The following is a 23,547-nucleotide window of genomic DNA, read 5'->3' on the forward strand; positions in this document are numbered from 1 at the left end:
ATCAGACATAAATCCACACAAAAATATAATTCCATGCATTTATAAGTCCAGACTGTGTAAAGAATGCGCACATATGTGTATTCTTATAGAGTCATAAATGATACCTATGAGCGGGTCAATTTCCACAGGAAGTTGGTACGGCTGGTCCTGCACCGTTGAGCCCTGATGACCTGACAGAGAAGAAGAAAGACTGGATTAATATTGTAATGGTGTGGCCTTGTGAAGGAGACGGGGCTTTTTCCCTTCATTATAAAACACTGAGAACGATGACCATAAAGTCAGTGTCACCTACTCCCCCAGGGGTTCTTTCATGAATTAGACATCAATTATGTCAATAAGCTCCGGAGGCCATAGAGACAATGGTTCCTTACGCTAACTGTGCTCTACTGAAAGTGTTTCTTTGCACAATAAAGTCACTTTACCCCCAGGGGGGGGGGGGCTGTTATACTTTATTTTAGTCTTATAAAGCCAGACTTGTCTCCATACTGTTGTGTCAGCATTGGAATCATAATATATGCACTTACCTGTGTTCAAGTGTGAAAGAGGAACATTTCCTTCAGACACTTGGCTCAGACAGTTATGAATAATTCTATTCATTACTCACAGACATATTTTTACTTAGATTACGTAATTACATAGATTATACAATGTAATAAACAGTAATAATATCTGTTCAGAGTTTTTGCACATTTAACAGACAAGTAAAGAAGGACAGAACCATTTTTGCTCATTAAGAACTAATCACAACTATTTTACTGATTAAATGTGTTCATTATTTTGGTTGACAGGGCTTAACAAGTGTCAGCTTTAAGCTAATTTTCATCGATCTGTTGTCCCTGGGCCGGATAATACCAATAAAATTGGTATTTTAAAACAAAGAGAGGTTATACTTCTAAATTAAATAAACATTAACCTAAGATAAAGCAGTAGAAGATGAATGAATATTATTATGCTACACTAGTACGCTGGTCTGTAGTTGCATCTATTCCATAGATATTCACTGTGCTAATGAACAAAGTTTGCCACCATGTTAGATGAATCGTTGGCCTGCTTCCCTGTCCTACGCACAAAAAGACATTTAGATGTGCACATACTTTCATTTTTCTCTTTCATCTCTTCTAAATGCAACCTGAAGAATCCCGACAATTAATGAGCTACCTCTGCACAGAACACATTTCATTTATTATGCCAGCTCACTAAACAGTTCCTGGTCTGTGGCAGACACACGGGTGAGGTTTGAATTCTCCTGAAGAGCGATCAGTCTTCATCCCCATAAATTCACAGATATCAAATTTAATGTTTCTTTTCCGGGGAAGGATGGATGTTGGGTAAATAACATTTTGCAAAGTGAGCCGCTGATGTATGGAGGTGGACATGAGACTTAATGCTGGCTGCTGCATGTGTCACATCTGATACTGCTATCCAGCAGACACAGTCAACTGTCTCCCAAATCAACGTCTCTCCTACAGAGACAAGACGGGTCAATCGTCAGATTAATTAATCACCAAGTGCTCACGAGAAGGCGATGAGCAGAGGAGGTACGAAAATGATTTTTTAAGTTAATTTGATGTAAATCATTTTAATTGAGCAAAACCATTGATGACAAACAACCCAAATACACAGTATAGATGGACATATCTCTCACCTGCCAAACCGTGCCATTTGTTGACCGCGAAAATGCGGTTGGCGGTGACAGTGATGATGGCAGGTGACGTCAGACCTGGCTGGGTGTTGGCTGCTACGTGGGTCACGGGAGAGTTGGACGGGAACTTGAGCACCATGATAACGTCCTGCTGCATCTGGTCCGTGAACATCATCGGGGTCTGCAGGAGAAGATACTGTTCAAGTCCCCGGGATGGACAACAAAACCCAGGGAGCAGAGGGAGAAGAGCCAGGATATGAAGCGACAGACAGAGAGCAGAACAAAAAGACCAAGGAAGCAGCCACAGTAGGTGTTAGAAAGAAAGAAACAGAGGGAAAGGGATGAAAGAGAAGGAAAGAGAGAAAGTTAGGAAGCTTGAGCAGCAAAGCAATTGGCATCATTTAAGCAGCACAGACAAGTTAGGAAAAAGAGATTGTTACTTAGTTAGAAAAGGAAAAGCAAAAAGATTGCTTTTGAATAAGCAGAAAATTAGGATGACACACCGTCATCAAGTGCTTTGGAGTATGACCGTCATGTAAGTCTTATTCTGATGCCTTTACAGTCACAATACATTTCCTGTTGGTCAATTTCTGAGCCTAAAATTATGGAAATACACTATCCAGCCCCCAAAGTGTCACATAATCTTATATCTCACTTAGTGTCTACTCTGCAAGACAGTGGAGGCAGTGTTATGATGGTTGCTTCAGTCAGTCAGGTCTAATCTCCACAATGTTACATGCCCAAACAGAGGTCAGCTGAATATGCTGAATGACCAGGTTATTCAGCCATAATCCAACATGAAAATGCCAAGATTCATTGGGCTTCAATGGTGAAAGAATGGTTCAGGGAGCATGAGTCATCATTTTCACACATGGATTGGCCAACACACAGTCCAGACGAGGGTTGCAAAGGGGCGGAAAATTCCCAGTAACCTTGCATGGGAACTTTAGTTCCGGAATTTTGGAAACTTTCCATGGAATTATGGGAATAATTTATAGACCGTGTCATATACAAATATAAACATACTTGTTCTGTCATAAACAGACACGCACGCAAAATGTTACGCATATGTATATGTTCTTCAAAATATTTTACAACTGATGCTGAATAAATCCTTGTATGGTTACAGAAAACTGTCTCACACGACTCGCAGGAGGCAGAAGAAAACGCGAGGCAGCTAGCACCATGATAAGCTAGCCTCTTAAATTAAATGGACCTAGCTAGCTTACATTTAGCATATCTGGTTTACCAGCTAGTTAGCTAATGTATTACATTTAGATTTTGTAGTTACGACTAAGGACTACTAGGATAATAACACCATTAGGGATGCACAACATCCTTATCTGCAAATATTGGCTTTAAAATCTATCGGATATCCACAAACGCACCAAGATCTGCTGATATGACTAAAGACTACAACATAGGGAAACTACAAAGTAGGCTGCTACTTGACTTTTATGCTGGCGCCCTCTAAAACAACAATTTTTTTATTATATTATATTATATTATATCATATATATATATACATATACATATATATGTATATATATACTATTTATTTATAACATTTACATCTGTTGTGACATGAGTAAGCTAAATAATAATTTAATTTCACAACATGAAAGACTAAATGACCTCTGCAGTTGGGTGCAGTTTTGGTTATCTGTTCAAGCACTCCCAATATACCAGCATATCAGTTATTGGCAAAATGTCCAATACTGTGCATCCCTAAACACCATAAATCAAATGTTTACCTCATAAGATCATCAGAAGTTCAAAAGTTCAGGTTTCTACAACTTATCTCAATAGCCCTGCAGGTGTGCAATGTGCCTGATATTGTGGAATATTACAATTGATATTCAACTGTATTTGCATCAAATCTGATTGTTTTAGCCAAGCTCATGCTACAATATGTTAATTTCCAAACAATCAATTTTGAAAATGTACAGTTTATTCCCATTCATTTCCATTTAAATAATTAATCCATTTGCAACCCTAGTCCAGACCTTAACCCTGTGGTTCTCAAACTTTTTTTTGTTGTTTGAGACACAACACACAGAGAGGTCTTTGGTGGCATTTTCTCATCTTGGGTTTTGGTCATCGTGAATCATTGTTCCGTTCAGCTGACATTGACTTGCTGTTAGTTTGTCAGAAACTTCTCTATTATCCAAACCTTGTCACCGGTGTATATTTTGTTGTGGTACGTCACTTAAATGAGTACGGGTCACAGTGAGACCAAAAATTCTGCCTGCTAAACTTTAGCTACTAGTTAGGACTTAAAAAAAAAAACAGAACTCGCGCCCCCCCTGGAAAGTCTCCATGCAGAAATGCAACTATCAACTGTTGTGACATTGCATGAACTGGTTGAAACAATATTCCAGCTGACACATGCCATAGGCAAGATAAAAAAAATATTAAAGTGTGTGACTGTTTTTTAGGCTGTTTATTGAATTTACAGTAATATAAAAGATATAAATATATCTCTTATAAGTGCGTTAAACGAGGATTTATTACTCATGAAAACTACATGAGTTGCTTTAAACTCCTCAATAAGTTATTCCATTGACCTATCAGACGGATTCCTCTGATTAGACAGAGTGTTTGTACTAAGCGGCTCTAACACAGAGCCATTTTCCTCCTTCCATGAAAAGAGGAGGAACATCAGTGTTTAACACCAGGAGAAGACATGAGTAAATCCAGTGCGTCTGACAGGTAACCAGACATACTGACAGTATCATTACCACCGGCACGGGCAGATGCCGACACACTGACAACACGCTCATGTGTGGCACGATGGAGAGAAAGTAAAGAGCGAGAACATTTAAGAGCAAAGAGACGGGGGTGTGTCGAAGGGATATATATGGATATACACATGGAGCTCCTGCTGCAGGCCTCAGAAATGTGTTTAAATGTTTGTGTTTAAAAAATACTACTATTATTACTTTTCACTTACTATACACTAAGTGAAAAGTAACTTTAAAGCATCAGCCTGAGCTTGTGTCTGTGTGTACATGTGTGAGCTGGGTGGTGGTCTGCAGCCAGCTGTCAGCGCCACAGGGACACCACACTAATAGGGACTCATGGGGCCTTGGTCCATCACAGGCAGGCACACAGACTGCACCTCTTGGCCCTTAAAAAGCCGTCACTTCAGGACTGCTGTTCATTGGTCTCCTTTACTGATCTCTGATTCCAGCTCAGGTGGAAAATCTGGCTCAGACCCAGGTTTCCAGAAAACCGTCTACTAAACACACACGACTGCTGCTTGTGATCTTTCTCTTTCTCACACACACCTCACTAATGATGAGAGAGGAGATGCTTTTAAACCCAGGACTTTATTTTCCCACAATTGTAGACGAACAAGGAGAAGACGAGTGGTCGATGAAAAGAATGAAGCAGAATATTAAGACTCATGAGAAGCAAACGAGTGCCAACATCAGCTCAGACAGTAGGCAACTCCTTTAGCTACAAATTCACCTTGGTATTTCCAGACTGAAATATTATAAACACAGTGTTTCCTATGATAATATTTCGTAATATTGCATGTTTGTGTGTACACAACACTCACCACTTGCATGGCCGAGCTTCGGGGTGGGTGTGGCTCGATGAGCAACTGGCAGGGCGTCTGTCCAAAACTCCTGATTTGAGATTCCACAGCCTGAGGGGTAAAAAGAGGGAAAGGAGGAAACAAATACAAAGAAAGGTCACATTAGCTTTTATTTTATTTTATTTTATGTAACGTAAAAGTACACATCAGACTCAGTGGACATATCGAAATTAAATTCTGATAAATGCTACACCGACCCAAACAGTACTGTGTTCAAGAACAATAAAGAAATCAAAGATGAATGCAAAAGCCATTAAGCGAGAGAGGGAAAAAAAAACCCACACATGCACATATAAACATACTTTTTCTCCGTCTCTCACACACACATGTGCACCAATTTATCCTCCACAGCCACACTAAGACGAGGACTGGGACAGGCAGGCTTGTAGGCTGGTTAGCTGGTGTTAATGAAGAGGTATAGGACCATAAATGTCAGAGCAGACGCCGGCCGAGCAGCTCCTGGACATCATCACACAGCTCACTGTCAGGCCAACAAGCACGGGATTGAACACACCCACACAGACGCATGGGGCTTAGGCAATAGATCCCAATTCTCTACCCTGTCATATTGTTATTTTAGACTGCATGAAACACGTTTTCTGAAGAACCAATGATCAAAAAGTAGGACATTTCAATTCCCCATAACCGAATTGTTGAACCCTTCAAAATATTCAAACTTAAATTGATAATAATAGTAAAATGAATCCCTGAAACATTTTTACCATTTAAGATAATGGGGGAAAAAAAAAAGTTTTAAAGTTAACATTAGTGTTGTAAAACTGATAAATCAAGAAACTAATTGTTACAGCAATACTATAATTAATTTCAATAACATGTTAATGACATAGAAAGGAAGGATGCTCAAAACTTAGGCCAGACACTATACAATCTGAAAAGATTAAGACAAATATTAACTGTGTAATTATTATTAAAACATTAAACATTTAAAAAAGGCATCATATATCCCGAGTAAGACAATTATCATGTGGAACTGATTCAGTCTGATAGATGTTTTAGAAATGGACAGACAGAGAGAAAATGACCAACACAGAATTATGACAGGCCTGTCAGTATGTTGGTGTGCACTGTGACTGGCTGTGGGGGAGTGACAGCTTGTGTGTGTATGCTGAGACGTTTGAGGCCGACTTGGCCGGGCCTGTGAGAATGAGCTCATGGTTGAGGCCTGCATATGGTATTTCCATGAGAAAAAGGTTGGGAAGTGAGTCTGCTCATAACGATTGTCTGAAAATAACCAGAGACCTGTGACGTGAAGAGAGGGAGAGATCTTAACTGTCTGATCGTGAGGGGTCGAAAACACACCACGGATCACATTCTTATCTATTTTACACACGTTTAGCTTTTTGCAAGCCAAACAGTAAGCTGAAACTAGTACTTGGGTACTTCTCAAAGTACCAGATTGTGTATATTTATCACTGGCTCATCTAACGAATAAAAACACGTGCTAGGTTAAAACATTATGAGGATAGAACAGAAATCAAATCAATAATGTAAAACAAAAATATGTACGGTATTAAGCAACATGTGCGCTTTGGTGCTGGCTCAACAGATTTGAAATGTTTAAAGTAAGCAGCTTATGAGAAGAATCTGTGGCTCACAGAGTAGAATTTTAGCACTTTACGCTGATCTGAAAACATGCAAGTCATAGATGCTTCCATCGTAACACTGGCGTGTAAGAGGGGATTTAACAGTTTAACATAATGATGAAGTCCAAAACACTAATCATGACATTGCTTCACAGATGGTTTGTATAGGTGAAAGGACACAAGTGTATGATTCAAGGTCAAAGTGCCTCGGCTCTGCTCTGTAGGCAGACGAGAGCATTTTGCTTTGGCTAATGTGTAGAAGAGACTCCTCAACGCCACTCCACCTATCTTCATTAAGTTCAGCGCTGACATTTATGAGGCTGTGGAACGTCGGAGAGTGGCTGAGTCTAGGTCAGCACGTCCTCTCCCTGTATGCCAATGCGATGCTCAGGTGATTATACGAAGGGCCATTCACAAGGCCAATGTCTTTTGGGGGTGCTGGCCCATGTCTGATGAAGCTTTTCTATATTCTATACATTTAAATGGCTGAGACACCAACCTGCCCTTTGATTTATTAAGCTACTCGACAAGACGGATGACCGTGTATAACATGGCTGTTTTAATGCAAATCAGACCCAACAACACTGGCTCCATGAACGGAACAATAAGAAGTACCACTGCACTGTGTTTCTGACACATTCTATGTTTCCTCAGTTTAAAATATCCAAGAAACGTTATGAAATATAGTGTGTGTGTGTGTGTGTGTGGGGGGGGGAGATTTTGTCCAAAGAAAATAATTCAGTGGTTTTAGTGCTTGGTGAGTGACTCTGGCTCAGTGTCAAAACAGGTTCACTCGTGTGGGCATATTTCCCCGTCTTCTGCCGAATTACGCACACACTATACAATTCAGACGCAGCTCTGTGTTTTGTTACTTGTATGAGAGGCTGCAGGGTTTTCCATAATCACATGTGAAAGAGGGGAAGCCCTGTACAACTCAGAGAAGGCAACACAAGGCGTGTTTCTCTTTATACACTGAGAAGCAACACAGATGTCCATGCCTGCCTTGCACAGCGCATACACACAACACATACATTAGTCTGCACACACACACACACACACACACAGTTCTCTGAGAGAGAGGGGGTGAGTTTTGACATGCGGCGGAGGCAGGACAGGAAGTAATCATGGTTTTGAAAAACATAGCAGCGGTCTCCACAGCATTCCCTAATCTGTGCTGAGATATACCCAAACTCTCTCCCAGGACAGCAGTGCACACATAAACATACAGCCATGTGCTTTCATGCTGATGAGCACACATAAATATACAAAGGAATACACACACCAATGAATGCATGTATACAGAATGTGTATGTACAAACATATCAAGGTATGATCCGCACACATCTCCACAGTCTGTGTGTGTGAGGTTGCGGTGGGTCGGCAATAATGGCTGCTTAACAGTGTGGCAGGAATGTAAAATCAGCCAAACAGGAATACGGAAACCTCCGCCTCAATCTGGGCTTTTCTGACCAAACATACACACACACACACACATATGTCTGGGACCCATCCCCCTGACATTGAACAGCCCTGGGGCCTGTCCTAGTGTGGCCTAGCTTGGTCCAGACCACAGCTCAGGTTGTCACTCAGTAATGGCAGACTCTGGGGACACTTTCAAGCCCAAAGCCCTCAGCTCCCTAAGCTCCTGCCGCTCTCAGCCACCCCCAGCGCCCCGGCTGTGACAAGGCCCAGACCTGGAACTCCGTTTCCACCTTCTACACAGACAGGGCATGCTTCCTTCCGCACAAACATGACGAGGGAGAGCCTTGGCTTAGCTCACAGGGATAAGACTGTTTTGGTTTATTTTACTAATTAAAGAGCCCTGACAGACTGTTTTTGAGGGCGAACACTAGTAAATTGGACGCACAGCATCACACTGGGAGGAGAATACAACAAACATTTCTTATCTGTTGGAGGTGCAATTACCACCGCTACTTTATTAACTAAATCTAAAATAATGATATTTTTGAAAGCATCATTTCAACAGATCATACATGTAAGTTATAAACATTGGCTTCCTCTTTTAATACAGATTAGTTTGCAGCAGATGCATTAATAGAGTCATAAACTGATCATATGAATATGAATCATATGCACCTGTTTCTGATGCTGTTCTATATTTGCCATCCATTCATCAATCCCCTGGTCACTGGAACTGCTTGGCACAAACAGTGGCGTGCCAGTGATCTAATTTGGTGGTGCATGTATGTCAACCAGTGGAGTGGGTAATGAGCTCAGTCTATGTGCGGAAATGACCGGCGCACCCTGGTAATGAATCTGCATATATGTGTGTGTGTATGGCTAAAGGCCAAAGCACATCTAGGCACATCTGGATGGGAATTAGGGTGAATGAGGTGATAAATCAAGGAACTACCCCTGGTGCCCGTGATGCTCCAGTCACTGAGCATGAAGGGCAGCAGAATGGTGGAGGCAAAACACATTTCAGCCTCTTGATATGATGGATCTCATCTCCATCCATAACACAATGCTATGACGACCTTAAATGTAAAATCTGCTTGATTATATTATTCATAAAAAATATCAATGCACTCATCAATTGAATTGCCAGGCAAAGGAAATACAGAAATATTGATACAAGAGACAGTAAACAGACTTAAACGGGCCAGTTTGTTTGTTTTTTATCTTCAGTGCATACCTTTTGGTGAGTTATGTTTTTTATTTAATATTTGAATGCTCTGTCAAGCAATACTATCAGCCCCGACTGAGGGAGCATTTGTGTATACAGCAGCAGCACAAGGGTAGATAAGAACAAGAACTGCTGAATGACCAGTAAAATTCACCTCTGAAACTTTCCACGGACGCATTCAGTCATAATCGAAGCTCTCACTTTACTAGCGCACCGTTTCTGTTGCCTGCTTCTCTATCTTGACATCAAGATCTTAACACAGCTATATTGTTATTATTACTTAAAATAAATATGTTTATATTTATAAGTTACGCACATCAGGTTTAATTCAAGAAGTGCAAATAAAGTATAGAAACCCGATGAGTGCCTGTAAATAAACACCTTTGCAGGGTTTGTGTTATATATTGGTGAAGTTGTTTGGCTGTGTCTCTCTTTTCAGCCTTTTGTTTTCCTGTGCTTGCTTTCAGGCAAACTCGTGTAGCTTCTATGTGCAGCAGTTCAATGAGAGTGAAATGAATAATAAATGAAAGGCAGGGAGGAGGTTTTAAGGCGTTAAAGTGGAACACTTGGTAGAGTGCTTTTAGAGGTATCACACGAAGACTTTGCTCAGCAATACTTGCCGCGAGATTGTTAGCTTAGCTCTCCCATGCCGTTCTACAGCAAATTTAACATGGCTAATGGCCTCAGAAAAACCCTGAAATACAGATACAGACAATGGACAGATGCATTCATAATACAGTCAGACTAAGCATCCATTTGAGAATGCCAACACTCAAGTGTACTTACTGTAACATGCTATTTTTTCCCTTACTCAGCATGATCTGCCAAGGGAGTTAAATCGGCCGTGCGGTGCATAAATATGTATTAAAATGTGCGTGTAAATACATGTGTTGTATCATGTAGCAGCCTCACCTCTCTGAGCATTGGATCAGTGATGGAGCTGAGGTTGACTGCGCCTTCATAGGTCAGATAATAATAGACATTCAGGGCTCTGGTGGCTTCAGGTCCCTGCTGTTTGTAGCCGAAGATCAGATCGATCCACTGGTGGAGCTGGCAGGACACAAACTCACTCTCCAGAGCCTGTTAATGGAGGAGAGGATGGAGGATTATAGCAGTATTGTAAATATCAACAGATGCGTAACCATTCGCGCACACACACACACACACTCCAACCAAATGCAACTCCCCGAACATATTCCTCATCCCATTACTGAACAGCAGTTCCTCTGAAAGACGAATTCCTCGGAGAAAGCAGAATTTCCTTCTTATTGACAGAATCTGCCAATGATTTCTGTAACGAGCAGAAAAGCACAGCGATTCCATATCTGATCATATGAGAGCATGGAAACATTAGAGAACTATTATAGTTCATGGGGGAGCTATTTCAGCTTCTGCCTTTGTTCCCTTCACTGTCAGTTGTGGATGGAATAAAGCACCAAGTTGCTCTTGTGCAGACGTCTCTGCATCACCATAACGCTGAGGTGCAAGTCATTTTCCTTCCTCATTAGCTGGCAAAGGAGGGAAAAAACATTTATGGTTTCCTCATAAAAACAGGCAATTGTGTTAATTTGTGTAAAGCTGTCGGCTCACAAAAGCCCTCTAAACACGACCAAATTAGAATGAGGCAGCCCTTGATTGTCATTGCTGCCTTGTGTCACATTAATTTGTGACAAAACATTAGCCCGTGCTGCACTTAAATGGCGATTTATATAATTTAAATTTTTACGGCAGAGAGCCACGCATCGCTCATTTAAATGTGACTTTCTGACAGCTCATTCCGCAACAGAGTCCTCCCCATTCTCTTAATTAGAACTTTCAATCAGGAGAAGAAACCCAGCTATAAAGAGGAGACGGCGTACAGTGTGAGGTATGATGATGCTTCCACTGCAACTTGAGCACCTACTGAATACTGATGCTGTCACTAATTCCATAATATGAGCTGATGAAAAGCTAAAGAGTGAAAATGAATAAATATCAGTCTGTTGCAAGGGCTTTAAAGAAAGTAAGTATTAAACATACACAACACCATGAAATTAAATATATGTATATATACATATATATGCATATGTATATATATATATATACATACATACATAAATATAAATATACATATACATATATATATATAAATATAAATATACACAAATAAAAATAATTTTGCCATTTGTCTAATTCTATTCAAGTTATTGCACAACAGTGGTTTAAACTCGAGTATCGCGTCTTCTGATAATATTCAAACCCAAGATGATAACTCTCAAAACAAGGTCCCAGAATATACAGTAATGGCATAATTATCAAAATGAATCAAGCAATCCCCAGTCCTGCTGTAAACAGTCTGGTATAAAGCTTGCATGTCACAGGTGTAAAACTAATCCATGTATACAGTAGGTTTATGGTTATTACACACATTGGTATTTTGGACAATGTCCCACTTAGACACAAGCACTGTTCTGAGAGCTGTAGATCTGACAAAATTAGCAGACGGAGAGAGATTTGTCCGTTTCATATCGTCTCCGTGTGCCTCACTTTGCACCATTTTATGATAAGGGCTGAACCGTAAATGAAATTAAACACAACTGTCTGTCAGTCTATCCAACTTGCAATCAGTGTACGGTACATAAGTGTGTTTAAAAGTTAGTGTCATGGGGACACTGCTTTAATGTTACATTATAACATGTTGTTACTCATTGTATGTTACCCACTATAATCATTGGTAGAGTGGGGTCCAATTCTGTGTGTGTGTGTGTGTGTGTGTGTGTGTGTGTGTGTGGGTGAGTGAGAGAGAGATCAGTTCATTATGTGCTACGACTGACCTTTGACAGGCCTTGCTCCCATGTTTCTAAAACTAAAGCTGGGCCTGATGGGCATTTAATGTGCACTGCAATCTACTGTCAATCAGCATGGGGAAACAAAGACAGCCATGTTATTGCAGCTCCCTCTCCAGAGGCCCGCCTTTATGGAAATCAAGTGCATGTTGGAAAGGGAGAGAGACAGAATAAGTGTATGTGTGTGAGTGTGTGTGTTGGCACCAGAATTACTATTGTTATAGATGCTTAATTAACTTAGAAAAAAATGTAAAACCATGTTCTTACCTTGTCATTACGTGTTATTGAGTGCAAACAAATGGGTAAGAAGGGCTGTATAAGCCATGTATATACGCATTATAAGTGTGTTAAAAAAGTTAAGGTTCAAATGCCGTCTAAAACAACTCTATATCATCGTCTTTGTTTGGTCTGTCACCATCTGTTTAACAGAAGGCTGAGCAGTAGTTTAGGAATTTAACCACAGAGGATTAATTCTCAAAGATTCTAATAATATCTCCCTCTGCCTATGAGAATAAAGTCAAACTAGAGCGAGAGAGAGGAAAAAAAACAACAGCCAAATGTTGCAAATTTAGAAAACGTGCAATAATTAGAAACATTCTGATGATCTAAGTTGTTGAAAGAAAATAACTGATTGCACAAATTCCTGTGTTGTAAACCTCCATCTAACAAAGGATATCACTGACACACACAGGCTCCATTTGAATAATAGTATTCCTTTATGTGGTCATCGTCGAAATAATTACAGTACATTAATACAACATTTTATCCTATTTGAGAAATAATTGCCTAAGGAAAACCATGCGTCCCATTTTTAAAATCAAATAGTATCATTTAACATGATAAAAAAATGAAAAGTACTAACCAATGATCTTACTCCCAAACAAGGTGAACAAATATAGACAAAACAGCAAACTAATGGTATCCCAATAGCACGCGTGTGGAAGTTGAGGTAAAATCAGTGGCGAAAGCAAAGTTTCCATGTGAGAAACTGACAGGTTTATGCGATACTGGCTGAGAACGTATTACGTGTCAAGTACAGAGAATAGGCATGTTCTGATAACACATTAACATGTGCCAGGTGAGCAGGTGTGGGAATGTTTCCTCGTGTGACGCCACACTGTGGAGATGGTCGAGCAGAAGGTTGGGGCAGATAGCAGATTCCTGAGGTGGGATCTAGTGCCACTTCAGGAGGAGCAGGCAGGATTATTGATGGGCCAATTAGCAGCCAGTGTGTGTGTCGTCCCTGTCCACAGGGGACTCTCTGATAATTAATGAATAATTTAGCATGCCTTTATGTAAATGCTGATAGGGGGTAGAAGTCAGTAGAATCCCCACATTTCTGTTGTTACAGATTTGATAGGGTATACCTTTGAACCACGGGGAGTCCCCTTTGTTGTGTACTGTGACTCCAGTGGCAACAATAATTCATACAATAACATTCTCCTATGTAGAACGATTTTATAATTTCATTCAAATGTATATCATGATTTTATTTTGACCGCATGTCAGATTTCGGGACCGTGGAGATTATTTGAATAAATATGTTGCAAATCCCAATGAACATGACTCGTCTGAGTGCAAGTTTCAGATTACCGTACCCTCTCTGAAACATCCGTGGCTGGAGTGGGAAATAAAAGCCTGAGGGAAAAAAACACTAAAAAAGACAGACACTTTAACTGTGTGTCCATCAATATGTTTTGCTTTAAAGAAAGATATACTCTAGACTGAGGACTTAAATCCATATTTGAGACACCAAGTGATTGCAATTAACCAGCTGGTGGACATTAAACAAGGCTTACTCGGAGTTCAGAGGAGAAAAACAATGAAAATGTCTGATCTTGATCCTCTGTCTAGTCTTTAGCCTCATCTTGCTTTTTGTACTTGCGTGTTTTATGTGACCAATTTCTCTTTTAATGATGATCTTTCTCTGCTCAGTGACTGTCCATGCTACAGGTCTGCAGAACATGCATGGGCTTCATCAGTGACATGTCCCTGCCTCACTTTGGTTTGTGGTGAGCTTTACGGTCTGGATTTAACTTCTGCCTTAACGAGGTGACACTGAACGCTTTCCTCCGACCCTCACCGGTCCTAAAAATAAAAAAAAAAGCCTTTTAAAGGACTTAAGGAGAACGGTTTGTAAGGATGTTAAAATGTCACTTAACAAATCAATCCCCTCATTTGCATGCCAAAACCCACGCGAGCGCCGGTGCGTGTGCCTGCGCGTACATGTCGCTGATAGTGTGAGCGTGTAACCAAAAGCACATGTTGAATGCTGAGCGTTGTCAACAGCCGGCTGTTATTCTTTATATCGATTACGGATGAATAAAGCAAACACTTGTCAGGTCTGTGTATACTAAAATGACTGTTTAAGTAAAGGCTGATCAAAACATCCTGAAAACCACACTCAGTATGTGTGGCAGCGAAACATCACACATGTTGACATGGAACAAAACGCCGCAGCAGCAGCAGCAGCAGCAGTTGAATCAGGGTTCGTTGAGTCATAGTCAACGTTGTGGATTTTATTTAAATATAGTATTAAGTGTTATCCGATCTGCATTTCCAGAAGCAGTCCCGGTCCAAATGCAAGTTTAGCGCCCCTCTCGTTTCGACTACCTATTCTTCTTCCTTTTCATTTTCCTTTCTACTTATTCTCTCACTCGGAGTGCTACTCCCTCTTTCCCCTCCTGTTCTTTCTTCCAGTCATCTGATCCTTTAGATCAACTCCTCTGGAGTTGCTTGCCCTAAGGTTGACAAGCACTCTGATTAAAGGGCTTATTAGCTCGCTGTAAATGAGAAGCCGATTGTCATTCTGAAGCAGGCAGAGGAAGCCTGTAGCCAGCCTGCAGAGAGGGGGCCCCAAACATGGAGGAGGAAAAAAGGAAAAAAGCGATGGGTGATGTAAGGAATGAGAGCCTTGGTGCAGGCGTGCAGCTAACAAACCATTTCCTTTATTCTCATATTCACACACACGCACCAAGAGAAACCCATATGGGTTGTGAGTTACTTCAAACCCCCTCCTCCTTTATGCTCTACTAATTAGATAGGTCACAACTGTGAGAGTTCTGGCCACGGGTCAACGAAGGCCCTCGCTGGCAAGTGGAACCCGAAACTCTAACCCCGAGTCTCTTCCCGCTTTCTCTCTGCATCTTTTCTGTGATCCGTCGCCCACTTGAAAAGCAAGAATATCATATTATGGGGTGAAAAGAAGCAGAATGAGCAGTGATTGGGAAAGTATCTCCCCAAAACAAACATGTCATAGTGGATTAAGCCTTAGTCAGACAAATGGCGTGGTGTAGACTGCGAGAAAGGTCTAAGTGGTCCAATTTACAGCACAGACAATAGAGTAAACAAAACTGATTGAGAAGTAAATGGATGAAGCAAATGGGGCCGACTTAAAGTCAAACGGCAATCACACTGTAGTTCTCATCTTCTCCTTTTAGGCGCATGACAACCGCCATGCAACACACGGAATAAAAAATAAAAAAGTTAAAGTGCAAATCAAGCCTGATTTAAGGGATTTTATAGACGTTTAAATTTGTCTTAAAATAGTGAGAAGAAAATAATAAAATAATAAATAAAAATAATCTGATTTGTGTCATCCATTATCTCTGTTCTACTGTCCACCTGCAATCTGACGCCCATAAGTCACTTCCACAGCTAGAGCGCGTGAGCAAAAGCCGAGTCAGCAGGTCAGAGCTGATTAAACACAGGGCGACTGAGGAAGACTTGGGAGCAGGCTGAATGAGGGACTATTTGAAAAGCTGTTGAGAGGAACATTGTTGTCTCAGATGATTATAGAGTTGGCTGAAGGACTGAACGGTCTCTCTTTTCAACAGTATGTGGCGGGGAGGTGATTAGGATGAATGACTAGGCTGATCCCTCCTCATTGTAGATAGTGTGAGTGGAAACTTGTCTGAAAGTTCACAATAGTGTAAAAAAAATGTCTTATAGTTTGGGTATTTTATTTTAACGTGTTCTCTAAATGCAACGAGATAACTTCAGACTTGGTGAGGTTTGGTTAGAGTTTTGCATTTAGGGCATGTATTATGTCAAAAGACAAGAATACTGCATGTGTGTGTTGGCCTTTTCCTCTCTTTTAAAGGCAAACCTATTAAAGAAAACAACAGTAACACACTTTATCATCAAATGAATACAATGGGATGAAGATATCAGTTATTAAACAACCTACTTAATTAACAATTGATCATAATAACATGACTCAACCAAAGTTTGAGGGGTGGCAGTGGATAACAGAGCTCCTCAACTCCACAGTGAAAGCCCATGAATGGCAAATGTGTATGAGGGAAAGCACTGGACATAGAAACTGTCATGACCTTTTGTTTCTTTCTTATTCTGTCTTTGTGTTAAACCTCAGGAAGAAGATCCTCATAAATAAACACTGTATGATGGTGGCATTGAAGATTACAAAAGCTCTACAAGCTTGTTACATTTGTACAAATGTCTTCAGCTGCAATAGAAAGCTGTAGTCATCAACACGAGGCTCTATAAGCTAGAACAGTTTGGAAGGAGATTTCTGTCAGAACCCAAGTGGAAGACCAGCCAACTTTGGCATCTCTCAAAGTTCTGGAGAGAAGGAGCGGGAAATCAGCGTATGTTGCAAAACAATCATCTCAGTAGACTTTGGCAGAAGTGAAATGAGAGCATGTAGGAGTGCAGCGAAGGGGAGAAGGACAACATTAGTGAGTGAGTATGTCAGCAGCAGTAGATCATCCAATTTCTCAGGCTCTCATCGCTCTCCTTCATTACGTCACTGAAGAAGAGGACGGAGAGAAGGGGAAGAGGGGGAGGCGCAGAAGAAGGGAGGGATAGCTCGTAAAACACTGAGCACACAGTAAACATGTCTGCCCTTATGCATGACAATACTCCTACAGTGAGCGCTGCCTGACATTAGCCAGATAACCCCACCACCACCCCAACTCACCCCACGTGCTAGTTCCCATCCAACAACAAGGCTTTCAGTGGAGACACCAGGGGAATAGATTAGCACTAGGCTAACATGGTAAACTGTGTCCTGTTACATGAAGCCACGCTGGGCTGGACGACATTAAGGTTTTCACTCACTCAGTCATTCACAAGTGCATAAGTGTATCTTAGTGGTTAGTGACTGGTCCTTGCAGTGGTGTACCTCAGCTCACACATGAATTCCTGTGGGGTTCCTGTGAGAATAAGACGTGGAGGCTGGTGGGAATGGTATTATGTATGTCCCATGGGCGTCTGATCAGAGAGTGCAGTGTGGATGAGAGGTGAATGTAAACAGCGATGATCTTTGACTTTGTGTAGCTGGTGGTCGAGAGCTGGAGAGCTATCATGTCTGGCTGTGGGAAAGAAACGTGGGACATGCTTTCATCTCCTGTACCATGCTCTCCTTCACATTTCAAATACAGGGACAGTTCTGCATAGTGACACATATAAATTATTTTTATAGATTGGTCACAGAACTCACTCTTATAATAATAATAATAATATCATCATCATCATCATCACGGCAAGATTAGCATGTAAAACATCTGACCTTCACATGCATCATAACCTGGTAGGATACTGGACACCGTGATGCCATGATGACAGAGTGTTTGTAAGTGTGAAGAGCTGTCAACAAATTAAAGTGACAAACTCCAGAGAAAGACATTCAAAGGGGAGCGATAGAGTGAGTATGCGAGGGTCGGAGGCTCCGATGGATATGGCGTTTGTCTGTTAGCGCTTGAACAGCCTCACAGACGTTAACCTCTGCCGGCAAAATCACTGAGGCCAGTTTGAAAACAGCTGGAAGGACAAATGTGAGCCGCTATATGATAACAAATCACCATTTTAGAAGATATGTGAGATTCCATTATTATTTAAAGCTGCAGTGGCTGACCACTGGAGGGTGGAAGAGAAGAAACACAAAACAACACTAGAAAAAAAAAAGCACAAAGCCCTTATATACAATACGTGTTAGACACGCCCCTTCACTGTCAATTTTTACTCTTTGTCTTTCAACTCAGGATGAGACATGGGTTTTTATCTTTTTATTGTAAGTTTTATTGTTTGTCGTCTAGGTCTATGATGTCATATTTTATTTATCTTATTTATCTCTGTTGTACAGCACTTTGTTTCAGTTGTAGTTGAAGTGCTTTATAAAAAGTTGGATTGGCTTGGAGTTGGAATACAGGCACCCGATTCAAGTTCCTTGCTTGGCTAGCTGTTAAATTTATGTCCTAAAACTTGCAACGTGGTACCAGGAACTATGAGGATTTTGCAATGTTCAACCTAACATTCAATGATCTAATATTCATATTTTGGGGATGAAGAGGTGCTTGGACAAAACCTTCAAGATCACATATCAAGGTCATTGTAGTTAGCGGAACTGTACCACTTTAAACGTACAATTAAAAAGCTACTTCATAATAAAACTGCTCTGAAGGGTTAGCAGTGACATTTAGAGATTTTGAAATCGGGCTTGTAATGTCAGTTTAATAGAGTTGTCAAGGTTACTTACACTGAGGGTTTACCACATAGGGCAGTGACAGGTGGTCAACCTTCTCAGTATCAAATTCAGACCTATCACTCAGTTGGGTCTGCCCATTCTTCACGAGGAAAGTCTCTCTGAGCTTCTGTGAGGGCAGTTGAGCTGATGTCTCTGTCACTGCTTTGAGTGAGTAGATGTTTTATAAGGGGAAAAGGCTGAAAGTAATGTGCTGCCCGTCTCTCCCATGTGTGTGGTTTACAAGTCTGTCAGCGGCACTACAAGCACGCAGATGACTGAAAGGAACCAAACATGAATGTGAAGCAGCAAATGGGCTCAGAGAGATCAGACGGACAGTTGAACGAAAGTTGAAAATGAGTCTGTGACGCAAGTGGAAAAAAATGTGATACAACAATATCTCCACAAAAATCTACTTTTAAACTAGATCCAATATTAAATACTTCATATTGATAATCAAAAATATCTGAATCTTGGTTTTACATTTCAAATAAATAACTATAATATTATAATAAAACAATTAGATCATTTAACAAAGTGCTAATTCCATAGAAATCTGTTTTTTTATTCATGGTAACAGACCATTTTTTTTGTCTGGACATCATCCGCCTTACCTCTGTTATTACTAACAGGGCAAAACATCTATGAAATTTCAACCTATTGAAAATAGGAAATATTCTGATTACCATTAGCCAGTATGTTGTCTAGTTTTTATTTTATTTTATTTGATTGTGTGTTATTTGTCACAACTACTCGTTGCTGTTTGTAAAGCATGAGCGCTTCAGCAGAAGAACAATTCTCATGACCCCACACGGCTCAGTGATTTGATTGAACTAGTTTTTTTTTTGTTTTGAATGAGAGACCCCGAGCATACCTACTGTGTCTTTAAATCCCAGCCTCTGAAAGTCAGTATTGTTTAGCTCAGTCTACCATTAGACAGTAAGACGCGGCTACTAGAGCAGACTGTAGCTCAGGCTGCTACAGATCACTATCTTCGGTGAAGCATGGGCAGATGACAGCGCTGGTAAACACGGATGTGCGCACGAACGTGCATGAATACGCACGTACACAATCACCTGGTACTGTGCAAATGGTTAGCAGCTCACAGAGGTGACTTGTGGTCATATAGAGCGGAATGTCAGAGAGGCTGACAGTGCCCAGAGACATGTAGTTATCTGGCAGAGGAGGGATCAAGTTCTTAACCTCTCCCTCGACCTCCTGGTAAAAACAACACGCAGCCCCTGATCTCTGTGGCATGCCGCCTCAAGACCCTGGTGTGTCAGCGTTTATGTGTGTATGGGTGTTTGATGGACCGAGAAAAAGGGAGTGCGCCTTTACACGCAAGCATTTAAGTGTACTGTAAGCACTTCGGTATAGTTAGTGTTCACGCCTGGGTTCAGACGCTGAGCAGCTTTGTCTCTAGTGAGTCTCGCCACACAACCGTTCCTAAGCACCTAAAACAATGACACTTCCAGCAGCAGAGCAACACAAACCAGGATACGCTCTGATGTAGTGTTTGTCGACCGACATCCGACCAAGCAACTCTCACTCCCAACCACAAAAACGAGCTGCCATTTGCACAGCGGCACAATCCTTTACTGTGAGAGGCTTTTAATGGCCTTTCCAGATTGGGGCCTAATTAGCTGTTAATCATCTAGGGCTCATAACCAGAGTGGAGACAGCAGGCACGTGTGTGTGTGTGTGTGTGTGTTCGTACCATGTGCGCATCTGCATATGTTTGTGTGTTCTCTCCTGCTGTCTAGCCTTGTGTTGTGAGCCCATTAGCAGTAGACATGCTAAAGAGAGCCAAACAGCCCATTAACTCCTTCACTCTTCCTCTCCTCGTCACCGTGCTCATCTCTCTCTCGACAGTACCACAGTTGCCAGCTGACACCCTCTAATGCCAGCTATCTGTCATGACCAGAGACCTGTCCACCCACACATCGCTCCCTCTACCTTGTCCTCGGCCCATTCTTCCCTTTATTCTTCTTGTCCACCCTCCTTTACTCTGTCCTTCCCATTCTGTCTGTGTATGATCTGTAGTACTGTACGACCGGGCCATGAAACCGCACAACACTGCAGCTAATGACTATTTTCAGCAGCAGAAAATATGTCAGCTATTATTATTATTATTACTTTTTTAAAATTTCAATCATTGCATTTGTTAAATATTTGAAACTTTTGCTAAACAAATGATTTATCCATGATTATTCTTTCTGATAAAAGACTCTCAGAGGGGACAGTGGTTGGTGAATATGTAAAAAAGCTCCTTTTACTGAGCTTGTTATGGTTCTGTGAACATTTACCTGCCTGTTGGGCTGCATGTTTGATCGATATCTCTAATTGCTAACACACAGTAGAGGTAAAAACAATCAGGCTGACTACAGTAATGGGCAGAGAGCCCATTACTGTATAGAACATAATGATAAGTCCAAATTACACCTGCAGTACATGATTTTTCTTTTTTTAAAGTGACTTTTATACAAATATATACAAGTCTATACAAAATGTTAGTGTGATAAATAAGGCATATGTATTTAAAGTGAGTGAACACATTAATAATTGTTGTCATCGTCAGTAAATCATTCTGAATTAGTAATTAACCATTTGAGTCTATTAAATGTCACATGCTCTGAAGCTAAAAGCCATTTCTTCAAATGACTCGTTTTGTTTGATCTTAAGTACAAATTTATTTAACATTTAAAAACTGAGAAAAGCTGCTGATAATAACTCGTTTACATAAATACATTAATTGTGCACTCAATGACTCGATGTCTCCAGGTTTCTATGCAAGATGATAAAAAAAATAGTCTACCCAGTCGTGGATAGGACTGTGGAAACCACCACCACCACCATAAAAAGCTTTCCACACGACATCCACTTTGGCCTAGACCATGCTGACAGCCACAGAGAGAGAGGTAAGTGATTAATGATAGGGGCCTGGTCATATCAGCAGGCTGGTTAACAGAGCCCACCACAAGACTACACAGGTCACAGAGCACAGCCAGTCTCATCAGCACCCATTACTACTGCAGGCACACATCACACAGGACACGATGTCCGTGTTTAAATGAAAAACAAATTAGCCGAAAGGGAACGTGGATCGTGAGAGAATGCGAAACTGCAAATCTCCAGGGCTAGGACAATAAATATTTAAAACGACGTAACACTGACGCGTGCGTGCGCGAGTGTGTGGAAGAGGAGAGAACATCTACAATGGGAATATGACAGCAAATCTGACAACATCCGACACGCGTATACACAGAATACTTCTGCTTGGGCTGAGCAGGCAGGAAGGAGAGATCAGAAACAGGACACTGCATCAACGTATTTGCAATTGCACACACGAAACACGCACCAGACGCATGCGGCCAGAGCAAGAGCAGAGACAGAGGGATGGCGAGTCGGAATCGGAGAGAAGGTGAGGTGATGTTGGATCTCTAGGGCGAGACATCAATCTGGGAGCCGAGGGATGTCGGAGAAGCGGGGGGCTCAGGTAACAGGAAGAACTGTGAGACGGTCAGGAAATAACACTGTCTCTTTGAATTAGAATTTCCAGCTAAGCAAGTACAAGGAGAGGCAGAAACCTCTGACAAGACCTCACTGGTCTGGGTTCTGTTATGAAAAGTCATACACAGAAATGCACGCATTTATACGGTACTGACGTTTTTTCCAGAAGTGTACGCACATCGCTCTGCTTGGCCCGGTAAACACTTTTCAGCGGCCTTAATCTGGGTGTTCCGCTCGCTCATTACGCCGGCATCATTCTCTATATACTCGGAGTTCATCTTACCAGGCGATTGATTCGAACAAAATCCTCCGGGCTCTTGGCCCAGGGCGGCAGCTCCACGTCAGAGACCCTGGTGCTGTCGTCCATCACCCCCAGGTTGTAACTGTTGGCATTGACAAACATCTCAGGAAGGTAGTAGAACTCTGGGATCAGCTCCTGCGTGGACGCAACACAGAGGACATTTTAAATTAAAACATTAAAACACATCACTGCAAATAACTGACACTTTGGATATTTTTTTTTTTGAAACAACAGTAGCTCAGTAAATGGTAAAATCTGAATACGTAAAAGCATCAGGAATGACTGAAGAGGGAATAATACGTCCAAGTAAAAGAAAGAGCGGGGGCCTGTCGCTGAATAAATCCAGCTCATAAATTATTTACAAATGACTCTGTGTCTTCTAAAGCAGCCAGACGGTGGAGTTTTTTTTCTGTTATTAATGTGAACTGTATTTCTGACTGCTTGTCTCTGTTCACCCATCAAAGCCTCCAACTTCAGTTACTTTTTTGTTTGGTCTTGAAGTGTTGGTCGTGTTGTCTGTAAACAAATCATGTCTGACAAAGACATACGAACACGCCGACAGTCTGACATCAGAGCCGACACACCGCACTCCCTCAGGTCAACAGCGCGGCTGACAGCGTGGCAACACAACTAAACCACAACTAAAATGTGCAACATTACCCCTAACAAAAATACAAAAACTAATTACACAAACAATTACTTGTGTGCTTATCAGATTACACCCACTTTTCATCAATGGGGCGAAAACATCCAATCAAACGAGCAAGCAAACACATAAGCCTAAAACAACACAGCACTTCCTCACTTTTGAAATCTCCTCACTCCACAAAACCTGACCTCAAACCAAAGGTCAATCTCTTAACGAGGCCTCCAGCTCACCCAGGTTAGCTGGCTGTTGCCTGCTGTAAATTTGACTGCAGGACGCATGTA

General features: G+C 41.3%; 1 protein-coding gene across 9 annotated transcripts in view; it reads right to left on the minus strand.

Moving 5' to 3' along the window:
* lrba (LPS responsive beige-like anchor protein) overlaps positions 1-23,547 on the minus strand; it is a 162,133-nt gene that overhangs the window by 13,439 nt on the left and 125,147 nt on the right. For 6 of the 9 annotated variants that reach the window (XR_006360576.1, XM_044028266.1, XM_044028270.1 and 3 more), the window contains 5 exons: positions 22,600-22,752; positions 10,410-10,577; positions 5,208-5,297; positions 1,646-1,838; positions 105-170 (listed from right to left, as the gene is read on the minus strand). Coding sequence is in view for 8 of the 9 variants with exons in the window: in XM_044028266.1 (XP_043884201.1) it covers positions 105-170; positions 1,646-1,838; positions 5,208-5,297; positions 10,410-10,577; positions 22,600-22,752 (670 nt within the window). In the remaining variant the exon portion in view is untranslated. The remainder of the gene's footprint in view (positions 1-104; positions 171-1,645; positions 1,839-5,207; positions 5,298-10,409; positions 10,578-22,599; positions 22,753-23,547) is intronic. The other 3 variants (XM_044028272.1, XM_044028271.1, XM_044028268.1) reach the window with 1 other exon arrangement.

Source organism: Solea senegalensis, linkage group LG6 (genome assembly GCF_019176455.1).
Source record: "Solea senegalensis isolate Sse05_10M linkage group LG6, IFAPA_SoseM_1, whole genome shotgun sequence".
In the NCBI taxonomy this organism is placed as follows: Eukaryota; Metazoa; Chordata; class Actinopteri; order Pleuronectiformes; family Soleidae; genus Solea; species Solea senegalensis.